Here is a 27,354-nt window from a genome sequence, read left to right as displayed (position 1 = left end):
GCAAAGATATTACTAGAAGAACTGGGCAGTAAACACATAACTTCACTTTTAAATGGGGCTGGTGTCCATTCAGATTATTTTTTTGCTAAAACCTAGATGCATACCAAAAATAGTTGAGGTTTAGGAATCCTCCTGTGATATTGCACTGAAAATTCTTGCCCAATTTGATTTTTTTCCTCTATTTTTCCCTATCTGTGAAGGAAGAATTGTTTCTTTATCTTTGAAGGGAAGAAAGATTCTAGCAGGATTTAAAGTGGAAAATAGAGACTATTTTTATTCTATATTGGACTAGCTTGGTTAAGTACAGCCACCCATCCTGAACCCATTAAGAAAATGGGAAAAGCGGTTGCTTTTGATGTTGTGAGTAGATGCGTGTTCAGTTGCTCAGACGTGTCCAACTCTTTGTGACCCCTTTGACGGTAGCCCACCAGGCTTCTCTGTCTATAGGATTTCCCAGGTGAGAATACTAGAGTGGGGTTCCATTTTCTCCTCCAGTGGATCTTCCCGACCCAGGGATCAAACACGCATCTCCTGCATCGGCGTGTGCATTCATTACCACTGCACCACCTGGGAAGCCAATATTGACCCATTCTTACTTAAATGCAGGTTTCATTTATAATATTAAACCTTGATTTTTTTACTTCAAGATTGCTCTTGTAAAAAGATGTCCAACAGTTGCTATCAGTATTATCTCAAGCGGTTGATTTTAGAAGAATCTAAATTTTTCTGAGGGTTTGTTTGTTTTTGTTGTTGTTCAGTCACTAAGTTGTGTTGGACTGTTTGCATCCCCATGGAGCACAGCATGTCTGGCTTTCCTGTCCTTTGTTATCTCCCAGAGTTTGCTCAAAGTTGTGTCCACTGAATCGGTGATGCCATCCAACCATTTCATCCTCTGTCACCCTCTTTTCCTCCTGCCCTCAGTCTTTCCCAGCATTAATGTTTTCCAGTGAGTCAGCTTTTTGCATCAAGCGGCCAAAGTATCGGAGCTTCAGCTTTAGCTTCAGTCCTTCCAATGAGTATTCAGGGTTGATTTCCTTTAGGGTTGACTGGTTTGATCTCCTTGCTGTCCAAGGGACTCTCAAGAGTCTTATTCAGCACCACAGTTTGAAAGCATCAATTCTTCGGCACACAGCCTTCTTTTTGGCACCTGGCTTTTCTCAATGTAAGCTTAACCAAACACATAGCCTTAATATGAATTTGGGTGGACCTGAGCTGACTTACATGTGCAAATAATATTTTTGCTCTGCTCTCACAAGATTGTTTAAAAAGTAAACCTTGAGTGAAGATAAACCCAGCCTATTTCTGCATTATTTTAAATTAGCATCCGATTGCTTTAGGTGTTCCTTTCGGGGAAGCTTTACCGAGTCCGCTATTGAGAAGATCCCAAGACAGTTGGTGCTTGAGCAGATTGCAGAAATGGAGTGTAGTACAGGGCACTTTCTAAGCTCAGTTTGTCCCAGGGAAATGTCCCAGTAGACTTTGCAAGGTACCATTTGTCTCTTTCCTTTCCTGGGCACCTCATTTCTCCCTTCCTTTTTGGACTCAGAATGAAAGTCCTAACATTGCTGCATGATGGAAATTGGGATGAGACCACTGCTAATGACAGGCTGTGTGCAGCATGCTCTTCCTCTGTGTTGTGGGCTCTCTGCTCAGGAATTGGTTTACCTTCTTTTATGACCTTGGTCAGTTTTCATCAATGCATAGAAAACCAGACTTAGAGAAGATCTTTTGGTCAAATCCTTTTAGGCCCGGAAGGAGCTAAAAATACACTCTGCTTATACTTTTTATTGCACGACAGAAAGCACATAATTAGACTTTAGTGTTATGTTTTATTAACAGCCATCTGTTTCTGCAAGACCCCTTGAGCTCTCTTGTATTAATAGATAACCTTTTATGAAGGGTTTTGGGGAAAGGTTATTTTCGATTTTCCTCAGTTCTTAGGAGGAAGGAAATGAGCACATATTTTATTTTGGCCAATCTCTAAGTAGTGGGATTAAAAAGGAAGAAGTGCCTGCACTTTACTATATAGGACAGCTGCGTCATGCTGGGCACAAGTGTTCTGAATTTTTTCTTTAATGATTTTTTTAAAAGTCTCTATTGAATTTGTTACAGTATTGCTTCTGTTGTTTATGTTCTGGCTTCTTGGTGATGAGGCATGTGGGATCTTAGCCCCTGGACCAGGGATTGAACCCACACTGCCTGCATCAAAAGGCAGATTCTTAACCACTGGACCACCAAGGAAGTCCCACAGCGTTCTGAATTTCAACAGGAGTCTTCCTAGGATGACAGGGCTGTGTGTTCCATCTAAGCTGAAGATAAGACAGTTCATTTCCTCCTCTGTAAAAACAGGACTGGAACTGTCCCCCTCCCATGTAAGTTATAAAAGTCACATGAGATGCAAAAGGACTTTGATAGTTCCTCAGACTTAGTAGGTGGCCAGGGTCTATTATTTTCCTTTCCTGAAGTACAAGAGAATTTGACATGCTGGGAAATTCAAAACAGTAGATATCGTAGCAGCATGAGTTTTTATGTTTTTAGTTTCATGATAGAGAAGAAAATGGATTGAAGTGCTGATTTAAAACTGGAGCAAATGTGAAGCATCCACTTTTCCTGTACTCACCTTTTAGTGTTTGCTAAAGAAAAATCAGAGGACAATGAAGTATGTCAGATTGGTACATAATAGAAGCAAGATTGCTTTGATTTGAAGCATTTTAGAAAGTTTTGTTATGCAGATGAATCCAGCAATTTATGGAAGGTTGTATAGGTACACAAAGCAATGATAAGTGGCGAGTAGGAGGAATGGTTACAGCGCCTGAGATGAAGCACACTGATGTCTTCTCCCTTTTCCTCCATGGAGAGCAATCATGTGCGGGCAGTAAGTTCTTTCTGCTAATCTCCCTGTGCTTCACCTTTGACATCAGAGAGGTTTTTTTAAACTGAAGGGTTGTAAAAAAACAAAATACTTCAGATCCATGCGGAACCTTCTTTTGCTGGTGCTGGACGTGAACCACGCTTATTGTCTCAGTTACCAGCAGCCACATTTCATGTTGAACCATGTCGTTCACTGGGTGACCCACGTGTCCGAAAGTGCAGACCCTGCTTGTCTTTTTTTAAAAATACAAATTTATTTATTTTAATTGGAGGTTAATTACTTTACAATATTGTATTGGTTTTGCCATACATCAACATGTATCTGCCACAGGTATACACATGTTCCCCACCCTGAACCCCCCTCCCTCCTCCCTCCCCGTACCATCCTTCTGGGTCTTCTCAGTGCACCAGCCCCAAGCATCCAGTATCACGCATTGAACCTGGACTGGCGACTTGTTTCATATATGATATTATACATGTTTCAATGCCATTCTCCCAAATCATCCCACCCTCTCCCTCTCCCACAGAGTCCGAAAGACTGTTCTATACATCTGTGTCTCTTTTGCTGTCTTGCATACAGGGTTATCGTTACCATCTTTCTAAATTCCATATACATATGTTAGTATACTGTATTGGTGTTTTTCTTTCTGGCTTCACTCTGTATAATAGGTTCCAGTTTCATCCACCTCATTAGAACTGATTCAAATGTATTCTTTTTAATGGCTGAGTAATACTCCATTGTGTCTATGTACCACAGCTTTCTTATCCATTCATCTGCTGATGGACCTCTAGGTTGTTTCCATGTCCTGGGTATTATAAACATTAGTGCTGCGATGAACATTGGGGTACATGTGTCTCTTTCAATTCTGGTTTCCTCAGTGTGTATGCCCAGCAGGAGGATTGCTGGGTCATAAGGCAGTTCTATTTCCAGTTTTTTAAGGAATTTCCATACTGTTCTCCATAGTGGCTGTACTAGTTTGCATTCCCACCAACAGTATAAGAGGGTTCTCTTTTCTCCACACCCTCTCCAGCATTTATTGCTTGTAGACTTTTGGATTGCAGCCATTCTGACTGGCATGAAATGGTACCTCATTGTGGTTTTGATTTGCATTTCTCTGATAATGAGTGATGTTGAGCATCTTTTCATGTGTTTATTAGCCATCTGTATGTCTTCTTTGGAGAAATGTCTATTTAGTTCTTTGGCCCATTTTTTGATTGGGTCATTTATTTTTCTGGAATTGAGCTGTAGGTGTTGCTTGTATATTTTTGAGATTAGTTCTTTGTTGGTTGCTTCATTTGCTATTATTTTCTCCCATTCTGAAGGCTGTCTTTTCACCTTGCTTATAGTTTCCTTTGTTGTGCAGAAGCTTTTAAGTTTAATTAGGTCCCATTTGTTTATTTTTGCTTTTATTTCCAGTATTCTGGGAGGTGGGTCATAGAGGATCCTGCTGTGATGTATGTTGGAGAGTGTTTTGCCTATGTTCTCTTCCAGGAGTTTTATAGTTTCTGGCCTTATGTTTAAATCTTTAATCCATTTTGAGTTTATTTTTGTGTATGGTGTTAGAAAGTGGTCTAGTTTCATTCTTTTACAAGTGGTTGACCAGTTTTCCCAGCACCACTTGTTAAAGAGATTGTCTTTAATCCATTGTATATTCTTGCCTCCTTTGTCGAAGATAAGGTGTCCATAGGTGTGTGGATTTATCTCTGGGCTTTCTATTTTGTTCCATTGATCTATATTTCTGTCTTTGTGCCAGTACCATACTGTCTTGATGACTGTGGCTTTGTAGTAGAGCCTGAAGTCAGGCAGGTTGATTCCTCCAGTTCCATTCTTCTTTCTCAACATTGCTTTGGCTATTCGAGGTTTTTTGTATTTCCATACAAATTGTGAAATTATTTGTTCTAGCTCTGTGAAAAATACCGTTGGTAGCTTGATAGGGATTGCATTGAATCTATAAATTGCTTTGGGTAGTATATTCATTTTCACTATATTGATTCTTACGATCCATGAATATGGTATATTTCTCCATCTATTAGTGTCCTCTTTGATTTCTTTCACCAGTGTTTTATAGTTTTCTATATACAGGTCTTTAGTTTCTTTAGGTAGATATATTCCTAAGTATTTTATTATTTTCGTTGCAATGGTGAATGGAATTGTTTCCTTAATTTCTCTATTTTCTCATTATTAGTGTATAGGAATACAAGGGATTTCTGTGTGTTGATTTTGTATCCTGCAACTTTACTGTATTCATTGATTAGCTCTAGTAATGATGGACGTGAGTCTGAGTGAACTCTAGGAGTTGGTGATGGACAGGGAAGCCTGGTGTGCTGCAATTCATGGGGTCTCAAAGAGTCGGACACGACTGAGCGACTGAACTGAACTGAACTGATGTAGAGGATCATGTCATCTGCAAACAGTGAGAGTTTTACTTCTTCTTTTCCAATTTGGATTCCTTTTATTTCTTTTTCTGCTCTGATTGCTGTGGCCAAAACTTCCAAAACTATGTTGAATAGTAATGGTGAAAGTGGGTACCGTTGTCTTGTTCCTGACTTTAGGGGAAATGCTTTCAATTTTTCACCATTGAGGATAATGTTTGCTGTGGGTTTGTCATATATAGCTTTTATTATGTTGAGGTATGTTCCTTCTATTCCTGCTTTCTGGAGAGTTTTTATCATAAATGGATGTTGAATTTTGTCAAAGGCTTTCTCTGCATCTATTGAGCTAATTATATGGCTTTTATTTTTCAATTTGTTAATGTGGTGTATTACATTGATTGATTTGCAGATATTAAAGAATCCTTGCATCCCTGAGATAAAGCCCACTTGGTCATGGTGTATGATCTTTTTAATGTGTTGTTAGATTCTGATTGCTAGAATTTTGTTAAGGATTTTTGCATCTATGTTCATCAGTGATATTGGCCTGTAGTTTTCCTTTTTTGTGACATCTTTGTCAGGTTTTGGTATTACGGTGGTGGTGGCCTCATAGAATGAGTTTGGAAGTTTACCTTCCTCTGCAATTTTCTGGAAGAGTTTGAGTAGGATAGGTGTTAGCTCTTCCCTAAATTTTTGGTAGAATTCAGCTGTGAAGCCGTCTGGACCTGGGCTTTTGTTTGCTGGAAGATTTCTGATTACAGTATCAATTTCCGTGCTTGTGATGGGTCTGTTAAGATTTTCTATTTCTTCCTGGTTCGGTTTTGGAAAGTTGTGCTTTTCTAAGAATTTGTCCATTTCTTCCACGTTGTCCATTTTATTGGCATATAATTGCTGATAGTAGTCTCTTATGATCCTTTGTATTTCTGTGTTGTCTGTTGTGGTCTCTCCATTTTCATTTCTAATTTTATTGATTTGATTTTTCTCCCTTTGTTTCTTGATGAGTCTGGCTAATTGTTTGTCAATTTTATTTATCCTTTCAAAGAACCAGCTTTTGGTTTTGTTGATTTTTGCTGTGGTCTCTTTTGTTTCTTTTGCATTTATTTCTGCCCTAATTTTTAAGATTTCTTTCCTTCTACTAACCCTGGGGTTCTCCATTTCTTCCTTTTCTAGTTGCTTTAAGTGTAGAGTTAGGTTATTTATTTGACTTTATTTATTTGGCTTTTTTCTTGTTTCTTGAGGTATGCCTGTATTGCTATGAACTTTCCCCTTAGCACTGCTTTTATAGTGTCCCACAGGTTTTGGGTTGTTGTGTTTTCATTTTCATTCGTTTCTATGCATATTTTTATTTCTTTTTTGATTTCTTCTGTGATTTGTTGGTTATTCAGCAGCATGTTGTTCAGCCTCCAACATGTTGGAATTTTTAATAGTTTTTCTCCTGTAATTGAGATCTAATCTTATTGCATTGTGGTCAGAAAAGATGCTTGGAATGATTTCAGTTTTTTTGAATTTACCAAGACTAGATTTATGGCCCAGGATGTGATCTCTCCTGGAGAAGATTCTGTGTGTGCTTGAGAAAAAGGTTAAATTCATTGTTTTGGGGTGGAATGTCCTATAGATAGCAATTAGGTCTAACTAGTCTGTTGTATCGTTTAAAGTTTGCATCTCCTTGTTAATTTTCTGTTTAGTTGATCTATCCATAGGTGTGAGTGTGGTGTTCAAGTCTCCCACTATTATTGTGTTATTGTTAATTTCCCTTTTCATACTTGTTAGCATTTGTCTTACATATTGCGGTGCTCCTATGTTGGGTGCATATATATTTATAATTGTTATATCTTCTTCTTGGATTGATCCTTTGATCATTATGTAGTGTCCTTCTTTGTCTCTTTTCACACTTTTGTTTTAAAGTCTATTTTATCTGATATGAGTATTGCTACTCCTGCTTTCTTTTGGTTTCTATTTGCATGGAATACCTTTTTCCAGCCCTTCACTTTCAGTCTGTATGTGTCCCCTGTTTTGAGGTTGGGTCTCTTGTAGACAACATATATAGGGGTCTTATTTTTGTATCCATTCAGCCAGTCTTTGTCTTTTGGTTGGGGCATTCAACCCATTTATGTTTAAGGTAATTATTGATAAGTATGATCCCGTTACCATTTACTTTATTGTTTTGGGTTCGAGTTTATACACCGTTTTTGTGTTTCCTGTCTAGAGAATATCCTTTAGCATTTGTCGAAGAGCTGGTTTGGTGGTGCTGAATTCTCTCAGCTTTTGCTTGTCTGTAAAACTTTTAATTTCTCCTTCATATTTAAATGAGATCCTTGCTGGATACAGTAATCTGGGCTGTAGGTTATTTTCTCTCATCACTTTAAGTATGTCTTGCCATTCCCTCCTGGCTTGAAGAGTTTCTATTGAAAGATCAGCCATTAGCCTTATGGGGATCCCCTTGTGTGTCATTTGTTGTTTTTCCCTTGCTGCTTTTAATATTTGTTCTTTGTGTTTGATCTTTGTTAATTTGATTAATATGTGTCTTGGGGTGTTTTGCCTTGGGTTTATCCTGTTTGGGACTCTCTGGGTTTCTTGGACTTGGGTGATTATTTCCTTCTCCATTTTAGGAAAGTTTTCAACTATTATCTCCTCAAGTATTTTCCCATGGTCTTTCTTTTTGTCTTGTTCTTCTGGGACTCCTATGATTTGAATGTTGGGCCGTTTAACACTGTCCTGGAGGTCTCTCAGATTGTCCTCATTTCTTTTAATTCGTTTTTCTTTTTTACTCTCTGATTCATTTATTTCTACCATTCTATCTTTTAATTCACTAATCCTGTCTTCTGCCTCTGTTATTCTACTATTTGTTCTCCAGAGTGTTGTTGATCTCATTTATTACATTATTCGTTATATATTGACTCTTTTTTATTTATTCTAGGTCCTTGTTAAACCTTTCTTGCATCTTCTCAATCCTTGTCTCCAGGCTATTTATCTGTGATTCCATTTTGATTTCAAGATTTTGAATCATTTTCATCATCATTGTTCAGGATTCTTTCTCACATAGATTCCCTATCTCTTCCTCTTTTGTTTGGTTTGGTGGGCATTTATCCTATTCCTTTACCTGCTGGGTATTCCTCTGTCTCTTCACCTTGTTTATATTGCTGCGTTTGGGGTGTCTTTTCTGTATTCTGGTAGTTTGTGGAGTTCTCTTTATTGTGGAGTTTCCTTGCTGTGGGTGGGGTTGTGCAGGTGGCTTGTCAAGGTTTCTTGGTTAGGGAAGCTTGTGTTGGTGTTCTGGTGGGTGGAGCTGGATTTCTTCTCTCTGGAGTGCAATGAAGTGTCCAGTAATGAGTTATGAGATGTCTATGGTTTTAGAGTAACTTTGGGCAGCCTGTATATTGGAGCTCAGGGCTGTGTTCCTGTGTTGCTGGAGAATTTGCTTGGTATGTCTTGCTCTGGAACTTGTTGCCCCTCTGGTGGTGCTTGGTTTCAGTGTAGGTATGGAGGTGTCTGATGAACTCCTGTCAATGAATGTTCCCTGGAGTCAGGAGCTCTCTTGTGTTCTCAGGGTTTGGACTTAAGCCTCCTGCTTCTGGTTTTCAGTCTTATTTTTACAGTAGTCTCAAAACTTCTCCTTCTGTACAGCACAGTTGACAAAACATCTAGGTTAAAGATGAAAAGTTTCTCCACAGTGAGGAACACGCAGAGAGGTTCACAGAGTTACATGGAGAAGAGAAGAGGGAGCAGGGAGTTAGAGGTGACCCGAATGAGATAAGGTGGAATCAATAGAGGAGAGAGCAAGCTAGCCAGTAATCACTTCCTTATGTGTACTCCACAGCTGGACCACTCAGAGATGTTCACGGAGTTATACAGAGAAGAGAGGAGGGAGGAAGGAGACAGAGGTGGCCAGGAGGATAAAAGGGGGGGAATGAAAAGGAGAGAGACAGATCCAGCCAGTAATCAGTTCCGTAAGTGTTCTCCACCGTTTGGAACCCACAGAAATTCACAGAGTTGGGTAGAGAAGAGAGGGGTTAGTGAGGAGACACAGGTGACCTGGTGGAGAAAAAGGAGAGTCCAAAGGGGGAGAGAGCAGTCAAGCCAGTAATCTTGCTCCCATGTTAAAATGGGTACTGAAAATTGGGTTCTTAAAGGCACCAAATTGATAACAAATATCAAAAAGCAAAGATTAAAAATCTAGAATTTGGAATTTCAAAAATACAACATTAAAGAAAAGAAAAAAAAAGGCGAGAAAAAAAGACAAAGTCACAAAAATTGTTAAAAATATATATATATGAAGTTTGCTTTTGAAAAATAGGGTCTTTTTTTTTTGCAAAGTAATAGTAGGTTATAAAAGTGAAAATTAAAGAGTAATAGAGGACTTAAACATTTTTAAAAATTGAAAAAAGAATGATCATAAAAATAGTAAAAATATATCTAGGACTTTCTCTGGTGTTGTGGGTAGTGTGGGGTCAGTTCATTTTCAGATAGTTCCTTGGTCTGGGTTATATTTCTCAAGATCTATAGGCCCCTTCCTATGTAGTTGGTACTAACGACAGGGTTTTAATCTATTGCACCTGTCACTTCCAAGGCGGTTCCCTCTGTTTTAGCTTCTTCTGTTTGCTGGTCTCTTCAGTGTCTGATTTCCGCCCTGACACAAAGAGGGTGGTGGTGGACACTTTTTTTAGGCTCACTTGTTCAGTCGCGCTGTGGGGAGGGAGGGACGCTGCAAACAAGTAGCACTGGCGTGTGCTCGCAGTGCCTCAGCCACACTGGGCCTTCCCCTGCTCACGGTGCATGTACCCTCCCTGCCCACTCTCCTCAGGCTCTATGTGGCTCTGCCAGGAACAGTCCGAGGCCGGCCCTTGGCTACACGCATCTCCCAGGTCTAAGCCGGTCTGGTTCAGGCACTTGGGTGGTCCTCAGAGGCGAAGACTCCGTTGGGCCTGCATTTTGTGCCCTTCCCAGGTCCGAGCAGCTCAGGTGATTGGGTGTTTGGTGAGCGCGGTTGCTGCGACTTATCGCTTCTCCCATCCTTGCTGCTCGGTTTTCTGGGTATACAACCGGCGCACCTTCTCAGGCAGATGTTGACATCCAGAACCCCAAGAAGTCTTAGTTGACAAAGAAGCCTGCTTACAATTTTGTAGATAATGTCTCTCTGGGGCTGTGATTGCCCCCTTCCGGCTCTGGCTGCCTGTCATCGGAGGGGGATGGTCTGCAGCCAGCTGTCTCTGTTCAGTCCTTTGTTCTGTGCATGGGCCTGGCAGTGTCTTAGGTTAGGGCTGGCTTTTTGGGTGGTAGTTATCCCACAGTCTGGTTTGCTAGTCCAAGTTAGTTCGCTCAGATTGGGCTTGGGGCATTCAGGCCAGATCCTTATGCTAAGCAATGCAGCCCGCGCCTCCCTGCTCAGCCTCTGCTTGCTAGTGGCGGGTGCAGGCATCTGCGCTGCTTCTCCGCTGGGGGAGTTACCGTTGGGCGTGGAATTTGTGGGTTTTAATTATTTATTTATTTTTCCTCCCTGTTATGTTGCCCTCTGTGCTTTCAAGGCTCGCCACTGACTCAGCAGTGAGAGTGTTTCCTGGTGTTTGGAAACTTCTCTCTTTAAGACTCCCTTCCCGGGACGGAGCTCCGTCCCTACCTCTTTTGTCTCTGTTTTTGTCTTTTATATTTTTTCCTACCTCCTTTCGAAGGCAATGGGCTGCTTTTCTGGGTGCCTGATGTCCTCTGCCGGCATTCAGAAGTTGTTTTGTGGAATTTACTCAGTGTTTAAATGTTCTTTTGATGAATTTGTTGGGGAGAAAGTGGTCTCCCCGTCCTATTCCTCCACCATCTTAGGACCGCCTCCCCCTGCTTGTCTTTCATGAGAGCATTACCTGCGCCCCTGCAGCGCAGCCCTCACCTTACCTTCTCCTGTCCTGCCTGCCCCTTCTCATACGGAGGAGTAAAAGGTGCTGGAGCAACAAGAAGGCAAGGCCAGTCTGTCTTGCGTGCGTGCTCAGTCACTCAGACTGCGTGTCCGACTCTTTGTCACCCCATTGAGTATAGCCCGCCAGGCTCCTCTGCCCATGGAAGTTTCCAGGCAAGAATACTGGAGGAGGTTGTCAATTCCTCCTCCAGTGGATCTTCCTGACTCAGAGATCAAATCCAAATCTCTTGCATCTCCTACATTGGCAGGTGGATCTTTACTGTGTGCCACCTGGGAAGCTTCCTAGCAATTGCTTCAGGTTTTAGCATCTTAGGGGATGGAGCCAATATGTCTTTACCTGAGATCCTGTTAAGCTTGGGTATCAGTTAAGTCCATTGTGGTTCTTTTTTTAAAAAATAATGTAATTTGTGTATTATTAGCGGTGCTGGGTCTTCGTTCCTGCTCTGGCTTTTTCTAGTCGGGCTGTGTGCTGGCTGCTCTAGTTGCAATGCTCGGGCTTCTCATTGCTGTGGCTTCTCTTGTTGTGGAGCCTGGGCTCTAGGGTGCTCAGACTTAGTAGCTGTGGCCTGTGGGCTCAGTAGTTGGTGGCTCCCGGGCCCTCGAGCACAGGCTCAGTAGTTGTGGTGCATGGGTTTAGTTGCTCTGCGGCATGTGGGATCTTCCTGGATCAGGGATGAAACCCTTATCTCCTGCACTGGCAGGAGATTCTTCTTTACCACTGAGCCACTAGGGAAGCCCATAAGTCCATTGTTTTAAGTGTTAGAGTAATTTCCCCCAAGAGCTTTCCAGCTTTACAACATAAGCGAGTGAGAGGTGCAACACAGTTTGTGCTTTTGGGAAGACCTGCCTGTGGGTGTCACAGTGCTCAACATGATGGGTTTCTATATGTGTTTCACGTGTTAAAATCATTTGGTTAATTTCTCTAGTAGAACAGCTTCACTTCAGGGTACTGTGTAATAGAGAGCAGTTGTGGTCTCTGGGATCAGGTACCTGGATTTGAATCCCAGCCCCGCTCTCTGTACCTGGAACCCCTTGAGCAAGTTACCCTCAGCTTCCTCATCTGTAGTTGAGAATGATGGTACCCACTGGGTAGGGTTGCCGTCAGAGTGCCATGGGAGAATGTGTATAAAATGCACAGTGCCTGACATGTCATAGGCCTCAGTCAGCTTGCCACTGCTTTGGGGACATTTGTACTTTGAAGAGGTGCTTCTGTTGACCAGATGCTGGGAACAAATGGAGAGCTTTTTGTTTTTAAAGGAAATACCGTATAATCATATCTTTAGTACTGTAGGCCTCCTATAAGGTGGGCTTTGTATTCAGTTATGAGCCTTGATCAGAAAAAATAGGGAGAGGAGGATAAAGCGTGCTTGTAACTCAGTGGTGCTCAGGAAGATTTGCATGTACGTCTTTTTTGCTTTTTGTTTCCCCCTTTGAGGCATATGGTCATATCTCAGTCTTTGGGCTGGGCAGCATTTCTAGTTGTAGATTTTTATTGGGAGAGGAAAGTAAAGAAGTAGCATTTACTAAGTGACCCTTTGAAAGTGGTTTCTTTTTGTTTTTGTTTTTTTACCAGCTTTATTGGGATATAAATTTGCACACCATACAGTTCACCCATTTAAAGTGTACAGTTCAGTGGTTTGGGGTATATAACATTATGCATTTTTTAAAAATTATGGTAAACTGTATGTAACCTACAATTTGCCACTTTAACGATTTTTAAGCGTACAATTCAGTGGCAGTAAGTACATCCACAGTGTTGCACAGCTGTCCCACTGCCTGTTTCCAGAACTTTTTCCTCACCCCAAACAAACTGTGGTCATTAGGCAGTAATTCCTCATCCCCTGGCTCCCCTCAGCCCCAGGTAAACCTCTCACCTGCTTTTCTATCTACAAATTTGTCCTTGTGTGAGCTGTTTCTTCTTGAGCAACTCATTGCTCCAGTGAGATCTTAATCTTTTGAAACAACACCTTGGGTTTCCTAAATCAGTGTTGGCTTGGTTTGATTGCCCCAAAAGTGAGTGCCCTGATTTTCATAAAGGTGAAAGACAAGGTGAGTCTCGAGCACATGAAAATAGCCTTGAGTGTGGGGCTTCTTAAGACTAGAAACTAGTGCTTGTTTCCAAACTAGTTGTTGAGTTCTCCAGGCAAGGGGTGCTTGCCTCAAACTGACACTGCCTTATCTAATTTCTGCCTAGCAACCTTGTTTTCCTAAAGATTTATCGGGCAAGCTGCTTCCATGGCTTTATCAGAAGGCCACTTTTGATATGGGTATAGGCCATGCCACATACCTCTAGTCGGTATGCTAGCCCTGTGGGCCCCCAAGGGCTGTCTGCTTGTGGGCCCATTCTAGCCTTGGATTGGCTTGAAAGTACATGTCTCTCTAGCTTAATAACTTGTTTATCATTACAATTTGTAGAGGTTAGAAAAAATGAGTCCCTGGATATTTGTTTAAGCAGCTTGCCTCCTTCTTAGCAGGATATCATCATAGTTTCCTGTGATTCCTATTTGAATCTCCACAAGCTTGGTAGCTGACCTAAAACAACAGACATTTATTCTTTCACAGTTCTGGAGGCCAGAAGTTTGAAATTAGGGTATAGGTGTGGCTGCGCTCCTTCCACAGGCTCTGTGAAGGATCTGTTCCTTGCTTCTCTAGGGCCTGGTGATGCTGGCACTCCTCGGCTTGTCACCGTGTCACTCCAGTCTCTGCCTCCCCCTCTGTGTGTATCCTGTCTCTCTCTCTTTTGTAAGGACAGTTGTGATGGTATTTAGGGTATACTTGGATAGTTCAGGATATGTCCTCATGTAAGGTCCTTAACCTAATTTCTGGTTCCATCTGCTAATATCCTTTTTTCAAAGAAGACAGCATTCAGAGGTTCTGGGAATTAGGCTGTGGACCTATCTTTTTGGAGGCCCATTTATAGGCATGTTGGTAGTAAAGTCAGTATTCTTAGGTAGTCCTTGCCTTGCTTTGGCCCTGGCTGTAAGCAAGTAGGTCATAGTTATTTCCAAGACTGTTTCACAGTTAATTTATATGAGTCAGAGGTTAGCAGGGTACCCTAAGAAATTTAGAAGTGAGAGAGTGAAGAGAGGTGAAGTCGCTTAGTCATGTCTGACTCTTTGCAACCCCATGAACTGTAGCCCGCCAGGCTCTTCTGTCCATGGGATTTTTCAGGCAAGAATACTGGGTTGCCATTTCCTTCTCCAGGGGATCTTCCAAACCCAAGGATCAAACCTGGGTCTCCTGCATTGCAGGCAGACTCCTTACTGGCTGAGCCATGAGGGAATTTAGACTAGCTGCCAAGTATCTTCTCTATTGAACATCTTCCATGGTTCAGAGTATTTCACCCACAGCGACTATAATTTCTGACAGCATCCCTGCTGCTAAGTCACTTCAGTCTCGTCCGACTCTGTGCGACCTCATAGACAGCAGCCCACCAGGCTCCCCCATCCCTGGGATTCTCCAGGCAAGAACGCTGGAGTGGGTTGCCATTTCCTTCTCCAATGCATGAAAGTGAAAAGTGAAAGAGAAGTTGCTCAGTCGTGTCTGACTGTTAGTGACCCCATGGACTGCTGCCTACCAGGCTCCTCCGTCCATAGATTTTCCAGGCGAGAGTACTGGAGTGGGGTGCCATTGCCTTCTCTGACAGCATCCCTGAGGAGGTAGGTAATAAGGTCCCTCATTTGCAAGCTGAGGCCATCTGCTGAGGCCTCAGAGGGCCCCAGAAACAGTTGAGTCTGGGATAACCCAGGTTTGTCCTCAGCTGGGGATAGGATTCTTACTCCAGAGCATCAGTCTCTAAAAGAGACGGCTTGACAGTTAGTAGGACGTTTTCTTAAGAGACAATGCTAGTGTCACTGAAAGGTTTCTTTGTCTGCATGTTTGGCTTGAGCAGTGATTCTAAAAGATGTTGACTTGGACCACCGGATCGAGTACGACCAGTTTCCTCTGACATTTTACAGTCTGCTGTTTTATAGGTCCAGCAGCCGTTGCCTTTGTACAATGTTTAGTTTAACACTTCTATTTGGTGTAATTTGATATGGTTCATTGATGGAGACTGTTTAAACGAGCTGCTGACTTTCTTTCCTTTTGCCTTTCTTCCCCGCACCCCCCCCCTTGTTTCTTGTGTTCATCTCCGAGAAGGGACATGAGTTGGCTTTGGGACAAATGTCGGGTAATGCTCTATTTGTCAAGACATCAAGTGACTAGACTGGAAATTGCGCGTGCACCCCTCTCCCCGCCCCGAGTGAAATGAAAATAACTGGTGCCACAGTGACTCCTCTACCCAGTGGTTGCCCTCTCATTTTACACAAGAGCTTTAGCGAGTGAAATAAATGAGCTTATTTTGTGAGCGATGTCTGCATGCTTCCTACTCTGGATGATAAAATTAGTTTTTTATGGCGCATAAATATGTATAATGATGAGCCCTTGCATACACGGTTCTCATGAAGTGCTTTTTACTGCTGTGCCCTGAAGGAAATACCAAGACCATTTGCAAGAACAGTAGAGCTGGCAGTCGTTAAAGGTTTCAATTTTCCTCTGGAAGGCTTGGGACTTGGAGTTAGGTGCAAATTAATTCACCACTCAAATCGTGTTGAGATGAGATTGTACTCGGCATCTCCGTATTCTGGTCTGCAGTGGCATAAGAGGAGTTCAGTTTTGCTTGGAAATCTGTTCTTTGAGGTAAAGCTTTTTAGGAAGAGACGTGTAGTCTTGAACAAATGCATATGTTTACTCTTTAAATGAAATACTGAGTTTCTAGGTGAAAGAATGAAAAGTTTGGGGGCTGGAGGGTTTTCCTTTTGCTCAGGCAGAACCAGAGTAAACACTGTCCTCTTTTATGAAGACAGGCTGTAACATCAGAAATCCTTCTAGATCATTCAAGCCTGTGTGTATGTGTACAGATCTGACCTTACAGAAAATATCTGGTATTCAGATACCTCATTATCTCACTGACCCCTAAGATGCACCGTTTCACAGGTTTTCCTGATGGTGATCATGGTGTGCGGGGCGGGTGTGACCGCGAGGCCCGAGGCCCGGGTAGCAGCTGGTTCTGCACTGCAGACGTGGAAAGGTTGTCCTTTGACCTGCAGCAGCATGGCTGTCTTCTCTGCTCCTTCATCCTGGTTGCCTTCCTCAGTCCACCCAAAGCTCTTCTCAGAAAGCAACCTTGTTTCTTATATCTGGACTCTGCCCCGTTGCACGAAGCTATAATTTAATCAGCCCTTAGAGCATTGCCAAAAACTACTGACAAAAGCCTATGTCTGAGATTGTACATCTCGAGTTCTTGCGCTAGAGGTGATTCAGGACACGTGTCCTCATTTGTCCCTTAGAGGCTCACTGTTTCACGTGAGGCTGTGGGAAGAGCTCAGGTTAGAAGCCCAATGTGAGGGGGATGTGGGCTTCCCAGGTGGCACCAGTGGTAAAGAACCTGCCCACCTGCCAGTGCAGGAGATGTAAGAGACGTGGGTTCAATCCCTGGGTTAGGAAGATCCCCCGGAGGAAGAAATGGTAAGTTGCTCCAATATTGTTGCCTGGAGAATTCCACAGACAGAGGAGCCTGGCGGGGTTGCACAGTTGGACACAACTGAAGCGTAAGGGAGTACCTGGCAGAGAGAAGGTGAGGCCTTTAGTGTAAGACTAGTAATGGAGAAGGCAGTGGCAACCCCACTCCAGTACTCTCGCCTGGAAAATCTCATGGACAGAGGAGCCTAGTGGGCAGCAGTCCATGGGGTCGCTAAGAGTCGGACACGACTGAGCGACTTCACTTTCATTTTTCACCTTCATGCATTGGAGAAGGAAAGGGCAACCCACTCCAGTGTTCTTGCCTGGAGAATCCCAGGGACGGGGGAGCCTGGTGGGCTGCCATCTATGGGGTTGCACAGAGTCAGACATGACTGATATGACTTAGCAGCAGCAGCAGCAGTAATGGGGAAACTTTGGGTCTGAATCTGTCTCTGCTCCCATGATGGCCAAGGGTAAGCCGCTGGAGTGGGAAAAAGCTGCTTGCTCGTTCCTTGTATGATAGGACTTGGTGCCTGTCCCCCAGACACCAGAGGATCAGAGAAGGCTGAATGAGCCGTAACAAACGCTTATTTTAGTCAGGAACCTGTCCTTTTAAAAAGTAATATATTCTTATCCTGATTGAAGCACAAATTACCCACTTGTAATTCCACCAGCCAAAATGAAACAAAACAAAACAAAACTGTCATTTGGTGTATTTCCTGCTAATGTGTTTTCTATCTCTATTTCATGTATTAATTGAGATAGTACTGTTATATAATTTGGTAACTTAAAAAAAATTCAGTAAAGGATTTTTCAAAAGACGTTAACACTAGTGGTTAGCAGCATGGCGTTGCTGGTCTTCAGTGGCGGCTCAGGTGAGCATCGTGGTCCACGTACAGCCTAATCCATGTGTCCGGCCTTCTGTCAGCTGCACAGCCACTGCCCTGCACTGGGTATTAACTGGTTTTTTGCCAGTTGTTTCTTTTCTTCTTTTTCTTTTAAATTTATTTATTTGGCTCTGCCGGGTCTTTGTTGCGGCATGCCGGATCCTTAGTTGAGGCATGTGAACTCCTGTGGGATCATGAGTTGCAGCGTGTGGGATCTAGTTCCCTGACCAGGAATCAAACCCAGGGTCCCCCAGCACTGGGAGTGCAGAGTCTTAGACGCTGGACTACCAGGGAAGTCCTGCTGATTGTTTCTTTGAGTGGCCCCAAGTGCAGGTCATTGATCCACTGTCTTTTTCTGCCATCACTTAGCAGCAGTGGAAACCATGCTGCTGCAGGAGCAAAACGAAATATTTCCTTTCATTTCTGAATAGAATTATTGGCTTTACGTGTATATAGACTCGGTCATGTGGAATTTTAATGAACTGTAATGATCTTTGTGGTTCCCAGAGGTTTGAGCCTCTGTGCAAAATATTCCTGAATCACCTTCAGGACTTCCTGTCTGCATTTAAATGTCACCTTTGCCCTTTATGTTTTCTTGAGCACAGCTGCATAAAGCAGGTTAATACTAGCACTGTTTGCCATCCATTTTCACATTGGACAACTGCAAATGATTCAGATAAGCCACAGTCCAAGACAAGCTCTTGTGTCATCAAAGAATACCCTTTGACCTTAGTGTACCTCTTTTGAGCTGCTCAGTGTGTCTTGTGCTTGCCAAAATCCGGGTCTGAAGCTTGTTGGTAAGGTCGGAGAATTTTGACAAGTTTGGAGAGTCTGTGTATGTGTGTGCCAGCCTTGGGGTCCGTATTAGAGGCTAAAGCTTGTGATGCCGGAGGGGCTGCTTTGTCGCCAAGTCATAGAAAGGGTTGGACTTTTGCCAGTGAGTTGCCAAGAGAGTAGTTTATGCTGTCTTTTTTTTTACTTTCTTCTTCAAAATGAGGAAAACAGTGGTCAGCAGTTGTTTCCCCCAATTGACCTCTTGCAGAGGACCTAGCTGTTTGCCACAATTGACCTCCTGGTTTCAGGGAATGGTGGAAGCCTTATGTTATTGCTGCCTGGATGTTGAGGGAGTCCTTGACGTTTGTTGTGATAGTTTTGTGTTTCTCTTAAGCCACAAGAATTTACTGCAAACAAATCATTAAAACTAATACCTTTTTTGGAGAAGTTGACACAAGTCATTATTACCCACCTGATCAGTGAATCATCATTTGTGGAAATTAACAGTCTTAAACACACTTTTTTTCTGTGAACCCAGTGATTTTCAGTTCCCAGGTTATGAGTCAGTAGGACTTAGGTGGGTGGGGCCCAGGAATTTGCATTCCTATCAAGATGCCTGTCTGGGGAAACACATTTTGATAAGTGCTCAAGGTTCTAGGCTCTAAGAAGCTTTAAGTCTGAAATGAAATTCTCCTGTGACTACAAGCCTTCTAACATAGTCCAGGTCACAGTGTCACACCACCATGGTCAGAAAAGAATGTCAGCAGATGACTTTCCATGAGTGCCATGCAGCATACGGGCAGCAGAGCTGGGTGGCTGTTCTGGACACAAAGGCACTGTCCACAGCCTATTCTGTGTAGCCTATTAAGAGGCTGAGCTGAAGTCACCCAGTCTGCTGACTGAATGACCCCCGAGTATGCTGTGCTCCACCCTTGGATCTGTCCGGATGTTTGAAAGCCACACTAAACAACATTGCCAGTATCATCATAGAGCATTAAGAAACTGACAAATGCCCAAAAGGGTAGAATTTATTTTATAGCATCTAGAATGTGAACATGAGTCATGTAGTGTACTGGGATAGAATCCCAATGTATGATTGGCCCTTGTATCAGATGGGAACTTTAATTTTAGTCTTTGACAGAATCATTGTCAGTCCTTCAGAGAATAAGTGCAAAAATAGTGTTTCATCAGGAAGCTTGCAGGGACGTGGCCAGGGCCCCACACAGTCTTGTGTGTCTCTACCAAATTATAGCCGCCCTGAATCTTCACTGAAATAAAAATAACATTTCCTGCAAGCGATGGTCCGAGTGTGTTTCCAATATCTGCAGATGAAAGGCCTTCTGGGAGAGACTGTTCTTCAATACAATTCACAGGGAAGGAGCATCCTTTCATGTGCTTGTCAGTATTTCTGCTCTCCTAGTGCATTTCTTATACGTTAAAATGAAAACTGTTTGGTCAGATGAGCCACACACGAGGTGTTTTATCAGATCATACCAGGGTGTCAGTGTAGGCCATCTGACAGCCAGTCAGTATGAGGGGTGCATGCAATGAAATGTTTTAATTTTCCCTCAGAAGGGCAGGCGGGGATGCTTCCAGTGCAGTGGCCTGCAAACCGTCTGGCCTAAAAGGAGAGGGAGGCCCTCGGCGAGTTGACTTTGGGTCTGTTCCACAGACGCTCAGTTCCAGTTTTAGAATCGGTTTCCCAGTTGCATGGGGTGCTGTCAGCCAAGTCACAGACAGAATTGGTTTGCATGTTCCTCCAGGGTTTGGGGTGATTTGCTTCTCTGTAAAGCCCAAACATGAAGGTGGAGGGATGAGTGAGAAGGGCTATTAATATAATTCATTTGGAAGGGGTTTCTATTTAGTTAAAGTATTGAATAAGCAAATAAGGTAGTATAGGATTAACTGACTTAAAAAAAATCTTTTGAGTGTTTCTGCTGAGAATAAATTTTTACCGAGTTTAAACAGAAATGATAACTTATAATCAAGATGAAATATTAAAGGACAAACAGCCAGTGTAACGCTTGACGAAATGTATCTTTAAAATTAAGAAAATATATATTTACATGGCGAGAGAACTGGGGAAGTCTGCTTTTAAATGTGATCCTTGTTTGTATTTATAAGACAATAGATTTTCTAAACTTGGTGAGGCCACATGACCTTTAGAGGAAAACAGTATTTTTAAAAGAAATAAAGCAGCTGCACACTCAAACTTGTGATCTTGCTTTATATTGGTCTCCCCACAGCAGGTGGGGTAGTGCACAGGATATACAGGATTGATTCTACCGGTGTTTTCAGTTGAACTTTCTCTAAGAAAATCTCTATAGTTATTCCCCCTGGGCCTATCAGATCTGGTAGCCTCTGTTTTCTTTTTTAAGTTTAAAAAATAATCACAAAAGGATTTTTGAAGAACAAAACTCAGTTTCCCAAAATCATTGGCTGTTTTTTTTCAGAGCAGGGAGTGGGGAGTATTTTTTATTTTTGATTTAATGATATTGGGTGTTTTACAAAGCTGTCACAATAGTATAAAATGTGCTTTTTTAAAAAAAATTAAAAATTGGCCTGCAAGTTACTGATGTTTTGAATTTTTTGAAAGTTATCTTGAAATTAATTCTGTTGGAATGACGAACTATAATTTACCCACCCACACACGTTGTTGAATCTGGAGGTTGGTTTTGATTACTAGTGCCTTTGAAGGTATAACAGTGAACATCTTGTTGATTCAGTTTTTATTCTTCTGTTGAAGTTTGGGTACACAATTTATTTTTGTAGTGGTTGATATGTTTCTTCAACTTTTACTGAAAGTTGTTTTGGGTTTTTGTTTTTTTTTTTTTTTTTTTTTTGGTGTAGAGTTGGGAGCCATCTCTCAATTTACTAAAAGGAAAACTGAGAATTATGTGAACCATAAAAATATTGATCCTTCTAACCCAGGATTAACTCATCAGGTTCTGGTTGTCAGTAGTAATAACAACCACTTTCGAGGGGAATCTATGCTTTTATATGTCTCATTGTTTTCTGGCATTGCAGGCGGTATCGATTAAACTTGGGTGAACCAGAGCCAGAATAGTACACTTGAGCCTAAATTAGTGAACTAAAAATAAATTTGGTTTCTTAGCCATAGGATTTGGTTTATTAAATTGTAGGCTAGGCAACAAGTCCTCAAACCGCAGAGTACCAGGACTTTGTTTTTTCTGGCATTCACAGAACAGTGGTATTCATACTGATGGCTCCATTTGTAAACTGGATCATGCCCTGCCTGGCTTTTGAATGCCTGGTAATAATGTGCCTTAATTGCAGGTCAGTGAAGCCAAACTAATTGCTTGTTGGGCACTTGGATTGCCTTTTTAATTTGCTGTATAATGCAATCGCTACCAGAAATGCACAATATGCCGTTATCTAAATAAAACTCATTAAAATCATCTTACAGACAACAGAATGCCTGATATTTTGCCCACAATCTTGCAAATAAAAGCAAACTGAATGGCATTATGGAGCACTGTAATTTAGAAGCACTCTTCTAAAAAGTGCCTTTGTATCCATTTAAAAAGTATATATAAATCCTGCTATGATTTCTATCAGTGTGATAGGTTTTTTGTTTGTTTGTTTTTACCAAGGATTATTTTGCTTCATGCTTTTAATTTGTTTTAAATGGGAGTAATGACAGTTCACCCAGTAAGATTAGTACTCATCCAATGATCGCATTTCACTTTAAAAAAAGAAGAAAAGAAAGACACTGGTGACACATTCCTAGCTCGCAAAGCACCGGTCCATAGGGATTACCTTTACGATTTGTGGGGACAGTTGTTCAAGGGAGTTAAGATGGTTGGCATGCTGTAGGGCTCATTTTCTCTCAGTTTTTCTGGACTAACAGGGCAGTTCAGCAGAGGACTTCGTTTCGACTCTTTGATGACTAATTTTATTCATTTAGCTAATATTTATTGAGTAGCTCCTGAGTGCCAGGAACTGTTGTAGGTGTTGGGGATACCAGTTTTTGTTTTCTATTTATAATAAATACTTCAGACTCAAGAAGTGTGCTCAGTCGTGTCTGACTAATATTTAGCCCTAGAGAAAGATGTGAAGTGGATCTTAAGACTCTACAAAATGATTTTAGAAATAAGGTAATATAATTAAGGAGCTTCTATGAAAGAATTTTCTACATGTTTTTATCAGTTGCTTTTTTTAAGAAGTTAATCCATTATCCATTTTCCTTTTCTTTTGGTAGGTTATTTCTTATGAGAGTCATGGATATCCCGTATCTAAACTTGGAAGGACCAGACTGTAAGTGAATTTTTATTTTCTCATTGCATCTGCACATTTAAGTGTGTGGTCTGGAAAGGATAACAGGAACAGAATTACTGAAGAAAGAGCTTTATTCACTTACAAATAGCCAGTGATTTTGTGGTTGATATGAATAGTATGCCTAACTTAATGTTACCCTTGGGCCTTGATTAACCCATCTCTTTACTTGTATTTTGCAGTTTATACATGAGTTGAATTAAAAAATATATGTATCTTCTCATCATTACTTCATTTTCACTCAGCACTCTGAGTTCATGATTTTCTATAAATACATTGTATATGTAATAGATTTCAAGATGTACTAGCCGTGATAATAACAGTACATTTTCTATTTTCCAGTTGTTTGAGTATGTATATATTTAAGTTTTGTGGTTAGGTTTTTTTATTTTCTCTTTGAAGACCTTGGACAACCACGCTGTTTGAGAGGTGGTTGTCGCTTCTTCCGATTGTTCTTTTCCGTTGCACTTTTTGTAGCCTTGGTAAATTTCCTTAATATATGCCATAGGCAGATAGAAACAGAGGAATTACACTTTATACACGATGATAATAATCACTGCAGTAGAAGTTTGAGGACATACTGTGTTGCACTTCGTATTAGTTTTAATGCTCAAACCTGTCACCCTTGCAGCAGTTGTGTGAGCTGAGTCTTGTCATCCCCAGGAAATAACCACGAGTGGCTAGGCCTCTGGCTCTGAGTTGCACAGCCAAGTGGTGGGTGTGGGATTAGAAAACAAGATTGTGACTCAGGACTACGTCTGTTCAAACAGTCCATTCAGTTTGGACAGTGCTTTTTTTTTTTTTAAGTTAGATAAACATAGACATTAAGGCTCATTTGGTAATTGCAAGGCTTTCATAATGATTCTCCAAGTTAGCCTGGGCTCAGTTTCATTGATGAACCGCTGGTCAGGTGTCCCCTTTTCAGCCATCAAGCTTTCATCAAAAATTTGTTTTGTAGTGCAGCCTAAACGTGATCACGTCCTCCATGTGACATTCCCCAAAGAATGGAAAACCAGTGACCTTTACCAGCTTTTCAGTGCCTTTGGTAAGTCAAGAATAAGTATAGATGTTTTTTTAGGGTCCTGCTCCTCTTACGGTCTAGGTGGTCAGAGTATGTAGATGGCTTTAGCTTGGACATAAAAGAGGATTAATATGCAAAGTTTTCATCTCACTCAGAGAGTTTTTGGAGCTTGGTATGCTGCTTTCTTATTCCAATATGACCTGAGGACTTTTTGCTAGCATCCCACAGCAGAGCTCTGTTACTCATCTATATCCACGGAAATCAAGAACAGTTGGCCCCTTAATGTCGACCCATGGGGAAGAAGTCTAGGCTGAATCATTGTTAAGATGAAATGGAAAGAGAATGCCTGTTTCATAAGGGCAGGCAGTTGCTGCTCAATATCGAATAGTCCAGCAGACAAGCACAGGTGTTTGAGAGAACCAAGTATGGGGTAGGTTCTTCTGTTACCTTTTTTATCAGGTCAGGTGATTAGATTAAATTGAACAGTCTTCTGATTAGGGTTTATAAAGGCCATTCTGATTGTAAGTCTTCAGCAGTGTCTCTTAATTTTAACAAATAAAGTATTTAGATTGTCATCTCTGGAGATTCATGATTAAATTGGAAGCAGCAAAAACCCGAATGTCCAATAATAAGCCTGTTTAGTGAATGTTAATATGTCTCCCCAACAGCTTAATATGTAGCCATTTTAGAAAGAGTTGAAGAGTTTGTTAAAAGATGGTAAAATGTTTGTATTTTAGCATTCAGAGTAAAATGCAGATACAAAGTAGAATTCCTATATAACTAACATCATTTTTGTTGAAATCAAACTGAAAGGATGCACCGTGCTCTTATCACTGAATGTTTTAGATAGGATTTTTTTCTTCCTCTTTGTGCTTTTCAATATTTCTTAAAATAAACATACATTAGCTTTTATAAGTACAAAACATTGTGCAGTTTTTAGGAATGTAAGTGTATGCAAGTATATTTCTGGCAAGTTATCCTAATCTTTGCAGATAGTTTAAATGACTTCTGAAATTCTAGTCCTGCTTTTTAACTTAAATGCAGTGAGATTTCACAGTACATTCCTTTGGTAAGCTTTGGATGTTGTTTCCCATCTTGTGTTGCTCTTACCCCTATTTACTTAAACTTTAATTGGCTATATTCATCAGGACGCTCTGAGTAGAATATTTTTCATTTTAATTAAAGAAAGGTTAGCTGTGTGATATTGAACAGGTAACCTCTCTGTGTTTCCTCCTTGGAGATGATGATGGCGATGTTGCTGACTATTTAATAGGCTTGTCAGGATGATCAAATGAGCTGATCCGTGGAATGCATTCAGAATAGTATGTGGCCTAGAGTAGCTACTTGAGAAACGTTAATTATTGTTGTTGAGTCACTAAGTCGTGTGCAGCTCTTTGCAGCCCCATGGACTGTGGCCCACCAGGCTCCTTTGTCCCTGGGATTTCCCGGGCAAGAGTACTGGAGTGGGGTGCCACTTCCTCCCCCAGGGGATCCGCATCTCCTGCACTGGCAGGTGGACTCGTTCCCACTGAGCCACCTGGGAAGCCCCCACACACTATTTGTCTAGAGAGCTAAGGAAGTAATGGTAGTGACTTTTGTAATCGAGAAAGTTCTGGCACCCTATGGTGCAGCAGGAAGTGAAAGTTCTTTCCTGTGAAGGAGACGCAAAGCAGCTTTCAAGTATTCTGAAGCCTTCAAAAATTTCAATAGATAATAAGACTAAGATTAATAGATAATAGATAATAGATAATTAATAGACTAATAGATAACATCACTAAGTTTTGGTGATGTTTCGCCATTAAAAAAAATTCATTGCAGTCTTCCGTGTGTTTTCGGGAAGAGGGTAGTGGGTAGATCTCTGCTTGCCCCTGGGTTTTCTCCAGCTCCCGGCCCTCCGCTCCTCTCCCCCTCTGCCCACTCTCCTGCACTCCATTCTGTTTGCGTTCGCCTTTGGAGAGGACTTGTCTCTGTATGTGAAAGTCATTTTGTGCCACTGTTCTGCCTTCTGTCCCTCTGTGTTGGTCTGTCTTGGTTTCCTCTCTCTGACGCCTTCTTCTCCTCGTCCTTTATCCCCTATCTGTTTTTCGTTATTTGAGTTCTTTCCCTGGCCTTGAGATCAGCATTGACTTTTTCTTATTTCTTATACACATGCTCTCTGGTTTTTACTAGTGATCCTTTTAAAAATATACCAGGTTCACGGACTTTTAGTCTTTTAGTACATGAACCTGACATAGTCCCTCATTTATTTAAGTCTTCATTAGTTTTCGTTTGCTTATTTTCAATCCTGACTCCAGCAGTGAAAGTGCCGAATCCTAACGACTAGACCACCAGGGAACTCCCTACTCCTGATCTTGACTGGAAAAAAGTCTCTAACCCTGGCAGGAGATTGGGTTGAATGGTAAACTGCCTCAGGATTTAATCCAGAAGGATCTTTTTTTGTTTGTTTGTTTTTAAAACAAACTTTAGAAGATTCTTCTGGTTTTCCTGGTTATCTGCTTTCTTGAAGTTTTAACTGTAGCAGCTACTGTGATCGGAGGAGGCAATGGCAACCCACTCCAGTACTCTTGCCTGGAAAGTCCCATGGATGGAGGAGCCTGGTGGGCTGCAGTCTATGGGGTCTCGAAGAGTCAGACATGACTGAGAGATTTCACTTTCACTTTTCACTTTCATGCATTGGAGAAGGAAATGGTAACCCACTCCAGTGTTCTTGCTTGGAGAATCCCAGGGATGGTGGAGCCTGGTGGGCTGCCGTCTATGAGGTCGCACAGAGTCGGACACGACTGAATCGACTTAGCAGCAGCAGCTACTATGATAGATTTAAGTTTTATTTCTCTGTAGTGCTGAGATTTTGATCATCTTTTAAACTAACACCTCATCTCTCTTTAAATTGATGGATGTTCTGAAATATGTCAGATATACAAATGGAATCTGAGAGCTATCTAAATGGCTAAATGCTTACTTTGCTTTTAATTCAATATTTCAGGTAACATTCAGATATCTTGGATTGATGACACATCAGCATTTGTTTCTCTCAGCCAACCTGAACAAGTGCCAATTGGTAAGTGTGTTGGGCTTTTGTTTGGTGTATTGATTAAAAGTGGGAGCTTGCCCACTTCCCAGTCTAGATACTGTGGTGTTCAGTCAACTGATTCACAAGCATTGCTGCTTGGTTTGTTTTGAGCTTGTCTTTGAAATAAAGGAAGTAATTAGTAAGTATCGCATGTAGATGAAAAAATAAGACAAATGTATAGATTCTTTAGATATACTCTATCATATATCTTTCATTTTTCTGTTCCCTTCTTATAGCCCTTTTTCGAAAATGATTTGTATGTTTACTTTGAAGGATAGAAATAGCAAGTTGAGAGGAATGGGGAATACCAGATGGTGATTCCTATATTGACCTGTTTGCCTCTATACTTTTCCCATTTATTTTATAACTTTTTGCGATTCACTTATTTCATTAAACTGGTATCAAATACTTGTTTTTACAAACAAATAAACTGAAAGATACTCTAGCTGCTTCTAAATTAGGATTGTAAAACGGTCGAATACCAACTCTCTTATAACATTGGACCCTAAATAATTTTGATTTTAACCATCACAAAACATCCTATATTCTTAGGATGTAAAGCTATTGAAGAAAATATGTGTTGTTCACCTACTTCTTCACATAGATTTCAAGTTCCCTGGTGCAAATAATAAAAATGTATGAAAATGTTAAGTATGCTGAT

The 27,354-nt window shown here is 41.3% G+C and overlaps 1 protein-coding gene across 7 annotated transcripts in view; it reads left to right on the top strand.

Annotated features, from left to right (window-relative positions):
* PARN (poly(A)-specific ribonuclease) overlaps positions 1-27,354 on the top strand; it is a 201,326-nt gene that overhangs the window by 51,307 nt on the left and 122,665 nt on the right. For all 7 annotated transcript variants that reach the window (XR_011252660.1, XM_069570169.1, XM_069570166.1 and 4 more), the window contains exons 19-21: positions 22,529-22,584; positions 23,561-23,647; positions 26,607-26,681. Coding sequence is in view for 6 of the 7 variants with exons in the window: in XM_069570169.1 (XP_069426270.1) it covers positions 22,529-22,584; positions 23,561-23,647; positions 26,607-26,681 (218 nt within the window). In the remaining variant the exon portion in view is untranslated. The remainder of the gene's footprint in view (positions 1-22,528; positions 22,585-23,560; positions 23,648-26,606; positions 26,682-27,354) is intronic.

This window comes from Ovis canadensis, chromosome 24 (genome assembly GCF_042477335.2).
Source record: "Ovis canadensis isolate MfBH-ARS-UI-01 breed Bighorn chromosome 24, ARS-UI_OviCan_v2, whole genome shotgun sequence".
Taxonomy (NCBI): Eukaryota; Metazoa; Chordata; class Mammalia; order Artiodactyla; family Bovidae; genus Ovis; species Ovis canadensis.
The sequence above is the reverse complement of the archived record's forward strand: the minus strand, read 5'-3'. Positions and strand labels throughout refer to the sequence as shown.